Genomic DNA, 12,687 nt, shown 5'->3' with positions numbered 1-12,687 from the left:
ATGTAATAAGGGCAGCCAAAATATAACCTGTTGTGACTTGTGTGCTGGTTTACTGCATCCCTCCCCACTCCACTGCATTTTACAATGGGGGTTACATTTTACTGCAGGGAAAACAGAGAAAGCCCTTTGAATCCAATGGCTTGTTATGTGTGCAGTGGCCACGTAAATTGCTATCAGAGAAGGAATAGACAATCAAACTCAGAGTTCTGGAAAGATTATCTCTGTCCTTGGTTTCTAACAACAGAGAAGACTGCAATTCAAAACGTTCCATCTCTACTTTCCTCCTCTCCATTGCTTCACACCCCTGTTTCTCACTTTGCCTCTCACACACACAGACCGACACTCAACATGGATAGCACACACCACATCAGTGTAACCAAGGCAACTCCTCCTTGGTTTCCGAAGAGGGCGTTCCTCTTGGTCCCCTCTTCTGTTTTTCTTCAAAGACAGGGACAGGCAGTTGCTGTGTATTCACCACCCAGGCTGTGTGTGTGTGTGTGTGTGTGTGTGTGTGTGTGTGTGTGTGTGTGTGTGTGTGTGTGTGTGTGTGTGTGTGTGTGTGTGTGTGTGTGTGTGTGTGTGTGTGTGTGTGTGTGTGTGTGTGTGTGTGTGTGTGTGTGTGTAATGTCACACTGACTGCAGTGATGAATGAGGAATGCCGGACAGGATGCAGGCAGAAAATTCCTGGAACATAGTAATATCGTCTAAGCCTGAGTTGTAAACCTGCCCGTGTTCTTATATATAGGCTTACCACTTATGATCTTCAAGCATTAAAGCTGTAGGTTGAGTTTCTTTAAAGGTCCAATGCAACGGTTTATATCTCAATATGAAATCATTTCTGTGTAACAATGAAGTAACATACTGTGATTATTTTTAGCCATTTTAATTGAATACAAACTAAAATAGCTTCTTAGCAAAGAGCAATTTCACAGGCAATAATTTTGCTGTCAATAACAGCTGAAATCTGAAATGTATCTGTTATTGACAGAGAGGATTAGACCCCTCTTTCTTATTGGTCTATTAACTCATTTACCACCTGATGTCACCAGGCGGGCCAAAACTCCATCCCACCAAAACAGGCTGACATTTCAGGACGATCTTTTTAAACAGCTCTTACACTTAAAGGCCATTATCATCATTTTCACAAATACACAGTATTATTCCAACCTCATAGTGTGGAAATAAATATAAAACAGTGTAAAATCACATTTGCCTGCACTGGGCCTTTAAACTGTCAAGTAATTTATTCTCTCTAACTATTTAATTTAGAAAGCAAGCAAACACACTAGAAACCAGGGAAACATTAAATGTCCAATATGAAAACTATAATTCAACCAATGAAATATGAGCGGTACAGAAGTGGGCTTGTTTGTTCATGGAACACTTCCTTCTGATGTGCGTACCAGTGTTAACTATAATACCACAACTCCATTAGGCCATCTGGGTGAGTTAGAAAGTAAACAGAGGAACAATCGGTGTGTTCAACAACACAACTGCAGCTGTTTTTCTATGATGCTTGAGTACTTTTCCAGGACATGTAGATGCTCTACAAGTGAGGGCCATTTACAGTAATACATTTAAATGTACATTAATACACAGTACATTGTTTCCATCAGCTTCAATTGCTCTAGTCTATAGAGTTAACTAATGTGATATTATGGTCTGATGTACTGTAACATGTTCAGCTGTTGAGGGGATCTGATAGATGGTTCAACATTGCACAACAGTATTTCTGTGTCTTTATGTGGCACAAGTCCTCTACCTTCCACAGTCATGTCTGTCACCGGGCCCTTGACTGGGCCTCTGCCCTTCAGTGTTAACACACACTGATAAGAGATAAGGTAGATGCAGCATTTAACTACCCTGCAGACACAGAGTCACAGCCAGGACACAGCAGGGCCTATATGTGGGGTGGATTTGCTGTGTTTTTGGATATTGGGACAAAACATGGAAGTTAAGGGTGAGGGAAACAGGGTTCTCATAAGGTTTCTTAGATGACCCCCATTACCTTCCCTGCAAGTTCAGAGATTAAACCGTGTTAGAAATCCTGCTCTTAATATTGATTAATGTAATGAGAGCACAGTGGGTTACTGCTTAGAAGTGTAATGGTGGAGGAGTTTAAGTCACAAACATGTCAACTGTATCCGGTACACATAGTATACACAGGATATGCAGGATGTACAGGAGCCCCTTGGAGCATCCCATAAGATGCTGCACATGTGTCTGGCTGGCAGCAACCTGTCCAACACATGAGTGGGCTGGTAATGGCTGGACACTGCAGGGTATGGTAGTGAGACTGTTGTTTAGACTGTTATGGTAGCAAATCACTCAGCAGTGAGATTCCCTCAGAACGCCACATTGGAACACAAAGACCCAAACAGACAATGCAGTGTCAGTGAAGAAGTCTGGGTTATTATGTCACAACAATAGAGGAACCAGAGAGAGGGGCTGGGAGGGGCTGGGAGAGGACCAGGGGTAAACATCCGGGACACGGCGGGGGGCACAGATGTTCTGGAGTGCCCCTCTTTTCTTCAATGTTTGAATGAACCCACGTCGTGCATGCTGTTAGCTAGAGGGTATTAAGAGGACGTGAAGACTAAATATAGTCCCTTAAAGAATAAATAAAGTTAGAAACGGCTATTGAACAATGTGAGGAGCATTTGAAGAGTTGATTTATCCACAATTTTTGTGTGTTTTTGTGTGTTTTTTTCACTACAAATGATTGTTTATTGGTACCTTCATGTGTGTGTAAAACATTACTGTTCTCAGATTTAAAAAATATATATCATATTCAAACATATTATTTAGAAAACGCTATATATCCATTGTTTAGTTGGAATGTTTGTAAACTGTGTATTTGACCGTGAAATAGTGCCTTCTGAAAGAATTCACTCCCCTTGACTTTTTCCACATTTTGTTGTGTTACAAAATGGTATTAAATTTGATTAAATTGTCTTTTTTTTGTCAACGATCTGTGTTTACCTCCATTCCCTTTCTTTTTTTACCCTGAAAAACTACCCAGTCTTTAACGATTACAAGCATACCCATAACATGATGCAGCCACCACTGTGCTTGAAAATATGGAAAGTGGTACTCAGTAATGTGTTGCATTGGATTTGCTCCAAACATAACAGTTTGTATTCGGGACAAAAAGTTGCTTTGCCACATTTTTTGCAGTATTACTGCAAACCGGATGTATGTTTTGGAAAATTGTTATTCAGTACAGGGTTTCTTCTTTTCACTCTGTCCATTATGTTAGTATTGTGGAATAATTACAATGTTTCTGATCCAATCACCGTTTTCTCCTATCACAGCCATTCAACTCTGTAACTGTTTAAAGTCACCATTGCCGTCCTGGTGAAATCCCTGAGTGGTTTCCTTCCTTTCCGGCGACTGAGTTAAGAAGGATGCCTGTATCGTTGTAGTGACTGGGTGTATTGATACACCATCCAACATGTAACTTTAACATTGTAACTTCACAATGCTCAAAGGGATATTCAACGTCTGCTTTTACATTTTTTACCAATAGGTGCCCATCTTTGCGAGGCATTGGAATTCCTCACTGGTCTTTGTGGTTGAATCTGTGTTTGAAATTCACTGCTCGACCGAGGAACCTTACAGTACTTGTATGTGTGGGGTTCAGAGATGAGGTAGTAATTCTAAAATAATATTTAACACTGTTATTGCACACAGAGTGATGCCATGCAACTTATTATGTGACTTGTTAAGCAAACGTTTACTCCTGAACTTATTTAGGCTTGCCATAACAAAGGTGTAGAATAATTACTGACTCGAGAAATGTCAGCTTTCATTTTTTATTCATTTGTAAAAAAAAAAAAAAAATTAAAAAATTCCTAAAAACATAATTTCACTTTGACATTATGGGGTAAAGTGTATAAGCCAATGACAACAAATCTAAACTAAATCCATTTTAAATTCAGGCTGTAAAACAACCAAATGTGGAATAAGTCAAGGGGTGTGAATACTTTGTGAAGGTGCTGTATGTGGCTGTAAGGCGCTGTATGTGGCTGTAAGGTGCTGTATGTGGCTGTAAGGCGCTGTATGTGGCTGTAAGGCGCTGTATGTGGCTGTAAGGCGCTGTATGTGGCTGTAAGGTGCTGTATGTGGCTGTAAGGCGCTGTATTTGGCTGTAAGGCGCTGTATTTGGCTATAAGGCGCTGTATGTGGCTGTAAGGCGCTGTATGTGGCTGTAAGGTGCTGTATGTGGCTGTAAGGTGCTGTATGTGGCTGTGAGGCGCTGTGTGGCTGTAAGGCGCTGTTTGTGGCTGTAAGGTGCTGTATGTGGCTGTAAGGCGCTGTATGTGGCTGTAAGGCGCTGTATGTGGCTGTAAGGCGCTGTATGTGGCTGTAAGGCGCTGTATGTGGCTGTAAGGCGCTGTATGTGGCTGTAAGGCGTTGTGTGGCTGTAAGGCGCTGTATGTTGATCTGGATAAGATGAATATAATGTCATATCTAAATGTTTTACATACAGATCTCATATAATAAAAATAACTCAATTAAATATTCATATCACAAATGTATCATTTGTTCAGTTCTTTAATAAACTAAATGTTATTTTGTTAAATGTGACTGTGAAAAACCTAGCAGTACTACTTATTTCTCTGAGAGTGAGGCGGATATATAGCGTTTTGCTAAAAAATATATATATACATTATTTATCCCTCTGAAATGAAACCATTAAGTTATAGATTTTTTTTAAATACATGTCTGTCAATGAACAACCTCATGACATGATGAGATGAGTGAGATGAGTGAAAAAAACACACCAATCTCTTTCATAAGTTATTTAAACAATAAAAGCTACTTTACCAACATTTCTGAAAATGGATATAGAGCATTTTGGAATGAAACTCTTTGTTTGTTTTCATAGACAGCAGGAGGTCATAATCAAGGACTCAGAACTGCATTTTGATTTGTTTCTTGTGTTCCATTGTGTGTGCATTACATTGTGAGTCATGAAAGCATCAATTCGCCAGAAATATGTTGGACGTGGTGTGTTCAAAGATATCTGCTTCAGTAAACCCCAAATTCTTTCTCTTCAACCCCAATGTCAAGTGTCAGTTATTTTTTCAAACCTCAGAACAACAACACAAAACAATGTTGTTGCCCTTTCCCCCCAAATGTGTGCGGTGTGCAGCATCACTGTCAAATTAACTTGAACTCAAGGCTGAAGCAGGTTGTTTGTCCTTCCTCTCTTATACCCCCCCCCCCCCTCCCCATACCCCCCACCACCACCCACAACAAATGTGCAGCCAACTGACTCGCCTACAACCTGCGGTCTCTGCCAAAACTGCTACAATGAAGAGAGTGGGAATATTGGGCTTTGCAGCTGACCATATTCATTGTTATTTTCACAGTGCACTTATACAACAGGAGACTGACCATTTTAAATAATCTAATTACATTGCTGGTGAATAAATGGATGAATTAAAAAAACATCTCATTCGTTTAATTGAAAGCCATAGGACAGTGTCAGTGGTACTATTACGCAAACTGTAACTGAATCTGTAGTGTATATTTGCAGAATATAGCTTACTGTGACCACCAGGCTACATCAATGAACCAAAATAAGAATTTCATTGATTATTCAGGTTTTGCACTTTGGCACACTCACCTTCTCAGAGTTGATGCTTAGCTTTTTCTCAACATGGCTATGGAGCTCTACGTGGCCATGGTGATCTCCGTTATTTCCCGGGATGGGTGTGGATTCTCTCCGTGTCCCGCATGGTGTCCCGTTCTCCTTAACGTCTTCGCTTTCTGACTCGTCGTCGCTGGGTAAAGGAATGGGCTCCGTGACATATTCTTTGAGACACTTCATCTTGTGTTTTTTCAAAAGTTGCTCAGTGTCCTGATCGACAACAATGAGCTCGAGCTGGCCCACCGTGGCTTTTATCCGGGACACAACCTGTTGATGGCTCTCGCTCTCCACGTTCTCCCCGTTCACGAACACCAGTCGGTCCCCCGCGCGAATCCCAGAAGTTTCCGATGGACTGTCGGGCTCCACAAGCCGTATGAACTGCCCGGTCTTACCCTTCTCACCGTGGAGATGGAACCCATAACCATTGTCCCCTTTCTCCAGCAGGCAGAGTCTTGGCCGATTATCTTCACTTTTGCTGGGCATAGTTTCTGCTATTTATTTCACCAATTCAACCCGTTGCTTGTGAGAATGATCGTTCACTAGCTGGAAGTTGCCAAGTAAACTCCGTTTGGGATGCTGAACACGAGTGGTACCCGTCAACAGAAATCTCTCTACCGTTCTCAAGGAAGAGCGTCTGGCATCCAATCGGTCTGTTTATAAGGTGCCGTCCGTGGTGACTGGATGTCACCCGCAGTCGCAACTCACTTTCAAAAGCAACTCCTAAACTTTGTGCATGCAGGGGATGTATGCCAACCCGAGATGTGTCGCCCAAACCTGAAGTTCTACTAACTATATGTATGCGTTGACTTTTCTCCAAAACTCTATTCTCTAATCTGACACAGAATTAAACTCAGCAGACTACTTTATAAAGGTCAGTGACGTAGGTGGAGAAGACAGATGGTAACACCAATTACTACTCAAATACCCCAGGAGGAGGGAGGCGCATAAATGAATGGTGCATGCATGCTATTGGCCCTAATGATCGACAAGTGCATGAGCAAAAACTATTGCTGCTGCTGCTGTTGTGACAAATACATGTGGTCATTCTGCAAACATATGGTACTGTATCACAGGAGGTTGGTGGTACGGTATCAACAACATCAAACATATGGCACTGTATCACAGGAGGTTGGTGGTACGGTATCAACAACATCAAACATATGGCACTGTATCAACTACATCAAACATATGGTACTGTATCACAGGAGGTTGGTGGTACGGTATCAACAACATCAAACATATGGCACTGTATCACAGGAGGTTGGTGGTACGGTATCAACAACATCAAACATATGGCACTGTATCACAGGAGGTTGGTGGTACGGTATCAACTACATCAAACATATGGCACTGTATCACAGGAGGTTGGTGGTACGGTATCAACTACATCAAACATATGGTACTGTATCACAGGAGGTTGGTGGTACAAACATATGGTACTGTATCACAAGAGGTTGGTGGTATCAACTACATCAAACATATGGTACTGTATCACAGGAGGTTGGTGGTATCAACAACATCAAACATATGGGTATCAACTCAACAACATCAAACATATGGTACTGTATCACAGGAGGTTGGTGGTACGGTATCAACTACATCAAACATATGGTACTGTATCACAGGAGGTTGGTGGTGGGTATCAACTACATCAAACATATGGCACTGTATCACAGGAGGTTGGTGGTATCAACAACATCAAACATATGGTACTGGCATCAACAACATCAAACATATGGCACTGTATCACAGGAGGTTGGTGGTACGGTATCAACAACATCAAACATATGGTACTGTATCACAGGAGGTTGGTGGTACGGTATCAACTACATCAAACATATGGTACTGTATCACAGGAGGTTGGTGGTACGGTATCAACAACATCAAACATATGGTACTGTATCACAGGAGGTTGGTGGTACGGTATCAACTACATCAAACATATGGTACTGTATCACAGGAGGTTGGTGGTACGGTATCAACTACATCAAACATATGGTACTGTATCACAGGAGGTTGGTGGTACGGTATCAACTACATCAAACATATGGTACTGTATCACAGGAGGTTGGTGGTACGGTATCAACTACATCAAACATATGGTACTGTATCACAGGAGGTTGGTGGTACGGTATCAACTACATCAAACACATGGTACTGTATCACAGGAGGTGTATCAACAACATTTGATGTATCCATTCTATCAACAACATCAAACATATCACTGTTCCAGACATTATTATGAGCCGTCCTCCCCTCAGCAGCCTCCACTGTACTGCATATTCCTGATGTTGAAATATGTTTTCTACTTATAGATTACACATATTATGCTCAGGAGAATACATCTGCATTTGCCACATGTGCTCCTTCTCTCTCCCTCCCCCACTCTATGTCTGTCTGTCTCTGTGAGAACACACACTCACTGATAGACAGAACCTCAGGTGTTTGAATAGGCCTGAGCCGCCCTCCCCTCAGCAGCCTCCACACCCTGCAATTCTGAAGAAATGCAAACCTTTATGTCTGTCTGTCTCTGTGAGAAGATAGACAGAACCTCTTTTGAATAGGCCTACCTCACCACCCTGCAATTCTGAAGAAATGCAAACCTTTATGTGGAAGGAAGGGGCCTAGACCCTCCTTGAGAAATGCTATATTACATCATCACTAAAACGGCAAGAACCTCACTGAACCAAAACCACAGCAGAGTTGTTACTTCTCTATACTGGGACATTTGCCAGGTACACTTATCAATGCATGGTAATGTCCTTAATATAATATATTGATGACTCACTATAATTTATTGATGACTCACTCATAAGCCTATCATCTCAAACTATGTGTACAGAAAGGCTGATGGTCAGGTGCTATGTGACGTTTCTGAGGAATTAATGATTCTTGTTTGTGTTTGATTTAATCGTTGGTACAGCTGTACAACTGTGTGGAGGAGGACAAGTTCCATGGATGTTTCACTGCCTTTAAAAATCAACGAATCCCTTTGAAAACGGCCTATGTGGCATTGATATGAGTCAGAAACAGTGTGTCAAAATTGACTACAAAGTGTAAATAGGATAATTTTGGTCATAAAGTCAGTATTGTCTAAAACTGAGTGTGGAACATCCGTGCGTCACAACTGGTAATGAAGGTTGGGTTTTGATTTGACGAGTTTCATTTGCCTACTAACGTGGGGTGAACAGCTGCAGTGATTGCTCTCCATCCAATAGCATAGACAATGAGACAGACCTGCCCAGCAGCTCCGACCTTGTTTACATACGACAACGTGTGTTGCATTTCTTTACTTGAGAAATACTGTACCACACACTTCATTCAGTTAGAGGTAAAATCACGCAACAAAAACATCCTAGGTAAAAACGTCAAAAATAATTACATATTTCTTGAGTAATATTAGATTTATTATGGGGATTTTGAGGAAGTGAAATAGGCTTCTCATGGCGGACAAACATCATTAACCAAGCGCGGAATCCGTCAGGAAACACCCCAAGACTGAAATCTTGTTTTTCTACAGAAAAACACACCTGCCAATCAGCGTGTTCAGTGGCTCTTTAAAAAGGAAAACTGAGCCAGCAGTGGTAAATAGCGTAACGCCCTATTATTATTTGAAAAGAAATGCTGTCACCTGGTGGGAGGCAACTTCAGTACATCACATCCCATCCACCTACAGCAGGGATCATCAACTAGATTCAGCCGCTGGCCGATTTTATCTGGAGCGGTTGGTTGGGGGCTGGCACATGATTACAAATAATTTGTAGACTGCAAAAAGCCCAAACATACACATGTTTGACTAAAACATAATACTTTCAAACCTTACTTTCATTTGTATACGATCATGTGTCTCTATTATGCGTTATAATACTTAGGTACATATTTCTTATATTAAAATCACTTGAAGCTGGTTTCCTGGTATTTTTAGTCTTCTATGTCCAACAATGGAAATTCCACCCAAGAAATATATATATACAGTACCAGTCAAAAGTTTGTGAAATGCTTGCTTACAAGCCCTTAACCAACAATGCACTTTTATGAAAAACAAGTGTTAAGTAAAAAAATATATAAGTAAAACAATTAAAGAGCAGCAGTAAAATACCAGTAGTGAGGCTACATTTATTTTCCTAGTCAGCTAAGAACAAATTCTTATTTTCTATGACGGCCTAGGAACAGTGGGTTAACTGCCTGTTCAGGGGCAGTACAACAGATTTGTACCTTGTCAGCTCAGGGTTTTGAACTTGCAACCGTCTGGTTGCTAGTCCAACGCTCCAACCACTAGGCTACCCTGCCACCCCATATACAGGGGGTACCGGTACAGAGTCAATGTGCGGGGGCAAAGGTTAGTCAATGTAATTGAGGTAATATGTACATGTAGGTAGAGCTAAAGTGACTATGCATGAATAATAAAACAGAGAGTAGCAGCGGCGTAAAATGGGGGGGCGTTTGATTAGCTGTTCAGGAAACTTATGGTTTAGGGATAGAAACTGTTAAGATAGTTTGTTGGTGATGTGAACGCCAGGGAACTTGAAGCTCTCAACCTGCTCCACTACAGCCCCGTCGATGAGAATGGGAGCATGCTTGGTCCTCCTTTACCTTTAGTCCACAATCATCTCCTTTGTCTTGATCACGTTGAGGGAGAGGTTGTTGTCTTGGCACCACACGTCCAGGTCTCTGACATTGTCAATGATCAATGTCATTGTCAATGATCAGGCCTACCACTGTTGTGTCATCTGCAAACTTAATGATGGTGTTGGAGTCGTGCCTGGCCATGCAGTCAAGGATGAACAGGGAGTACAGGAGGGGACTGAGCATGCACCCCTGAGGGGCCTCTGTGTTGAGGATCAAAGTGGCAGATGTGTTGTTACCTACCCTTACCACCTGGGGTCAGCCCGTCAGGAAGTCCAGGATCCAGTTGCAGAGGGAGGTGTTTGGTCCCAGGGTCCTTAGCTTAGTGATGAGCTTTGAGGGCACTATGGTGTTGAACGCTGATCTGTAGTCAATGAATACCATTCTCATATAGGTGTTCCTTTTGTCCAGGTGGGAAAGGGCTGAGAGGAGTGCAATAGAGATTGCGTCATCTGTCGATCCTTTGGGGCGGTATGTAAATTGGAGTGGTAAGGGTTTCTCTGAGAATGGTGTTGATGTGACCCATGACCAGCCTTTCAAAGCACTTCATGGTTACAGACGTGAGTGCAACGGGTCGGTAGTCATTTATGGGGCAGGTTACCTTAGTGTTTTTGGGCACAGGCACTATGGTGGTCTGCTTGAAACATGTTGGTATTACAGACTCAGACAGGGAGAGGTTGAAAATATCAGTGAAGACACTTGCCAGTTGGTCAGCACATGCTTGGAGTACACATTCTGGTAATCCGTTTGGCCCTGCGGCCTTGTGAATGTTGAGCAGTTTAAAGGTCTTACTCACATTAGCTACGGAGAGCGTGATCACACAGTTGTCCAGAACAGCTGATGCTCTCATGCATGCTTCAGTGTTGCTAGCCTTGAAGCGAGCATATAAATAATTTAGCTCATCTGGTAGGCTCGTGTCACTGGGCAGCTCGCGACTGTGCTTCCCTTTGTAGTCTGTAATAATTTGCAAGCCCTACCACATCCGATGAGCATCAGAGCCGGTGTAGTATGATTCAATCTTAGTCCTGTATTGACACCTTGCCTGTTTGATGGTTCATCGGAGGGCATAGCAGGGTTTATTATAAGCGTCTGGGTTAGAGTCCTACTCCTTGAAAGTGGCAGCTCTACCCTTTAGTTCAGTGTGGATGTTGCCTGTAATCAATTACTTCTGGTTGGGGAATGTACGTACGGTCACTGTGGGGACGACGTCATCGATGCACTTATTGTGGTGTACTCCTCAATGCCAACGGAAGAATCTCAACCACCTTCATGAGGTAGACTCCTGGAATGCATTTCAATTAACAGGTGTGCCTTGTTAAAAGTTAATTTGTTGAATTCCTTTCCTTCTTAATGCGTTTGAGCCAATCAGTTGTGTTGTGACAAAGTGGAGTAGTATACAGAAGATAGCCCTATTTGGTAAAAGACCAAGGTTATATTATGGCAAGAACAACTCAAATAAGCATGGAGAAATAACATTGCATCATTATTTTAAGACATGAAGCTCAGTCAATGCGGAAAATTCCAAGAACTTTGAAAGTTTCTTCAAGTGCAGTCGCTAAACCCATCAAGCACTGTAAGGAAACTGTCTCTCATGAGGACCGCCACACGAAAGGAAGACTCAGAGTTACCTCTGCTGCAGAGGATAAGTTCATTAGATTTACCAGCCTTAGAAATTGCAGCCCAAATAAATGCTTCACAGGGTTCAAGTAACAGACACATCTCAACATAAACTGTTCAGAGGAGACTGCGTGAATCAGGCCTTCATGGTCGAATTGCAGCAAAGAAACCACTACTAAAGGACACCAATAACAAGAGACTTGCTTGGGCCAAGAAACACAAGCAATGGACATTATACTGGTGGAAATCTGTCCTTTGAGACTTTTGTTTCCAACCGCTGTATCTTTGTGACGCAGATTAGGTGAACAGATGATCTCCACATGTGTGGTTCCCATCGTGAAGCATGGAGGTGTGATGATGTGGGGGTGCTTTGCTGGTGACACTGTCAGTGATTTACTTTGAATTCAAGGCACACTTAACCAACATGGCTACCACAGCTTTCTGCAGCAATACGCCATCCCATCTGGTTTGCGCTTAGTGGGACAATCATAGGTTTTTCAACAGAACAATGACCCAACACACCTCCCGGCTGTGCAAGGGCTATTTGACCAGGAAGGAGAATGATGGAGTGCTGCATCAGATGACCTGGCCTCCACAATCTCCCAACCTCAACCCAATTGAGATGGTTTGGTGTGCGTTGGAATCAGAGTGAAGAAAAAGCAGCCAATAAGTGCTCAGCATATGTGGGAACTCCTTCAACACTTTTGGAGAAGCCTTCCAGGTGAAGCTGGTTGAGAGAATGCCAAGAGTGTGTAAAGCTGTCAAGGTAAACGGTGGCTACTTTG

General features: G+C 42.3%; 1 protein-coding gene across 1 annotated transcript in view; it reads right to left on the bottom strand.

The window, feature by feature from the left end:
- LOC135554362 (Na(+)/H(+) exchange regulatory cofactor NHE-RF1-like) overlaps nt 1-6,509 on the bottom strand; it is a 33,683-nt gene extending 27,174 nt beyond the window's left edge. Inside the window, exon 1 of the mRNA XM_064986629.1 lies at nt 5,636-6,509. Coding sequence (XP_064842701.1) covers nt 5,636-6,142 — 507 coding nt within the window. The 5' untranslated portion in view covers nt 6,143-6,509. The remainder of the gene's footprint in view (nt 1-5,635) is intronic.
- Nucleotides 6,510-12,687: the final 6,178 nt, after the last annotated feature.

Source organism: Oncorhynchus masou, chromosome 14 (genome assembly GCF_036934945.1).
Source record: "Oncorhynchus masou masou isolate Uvic2021 chromosome 14, UVic_Omas_1.1, whole genome shotgun sequence".
Classification (NCBI taxonomy): Eukaryota; Metazoa; Chordata; class Actinopteri; order Salmoniformes; family Salmonidae; genus Oncorhynchus; species Oncorhynchus masou.
The sequence above is the reverse complement of the archived record's forward strand: the minus strand, read 5'-3'. Positions and strand labels throughout refer to the sequence as shown.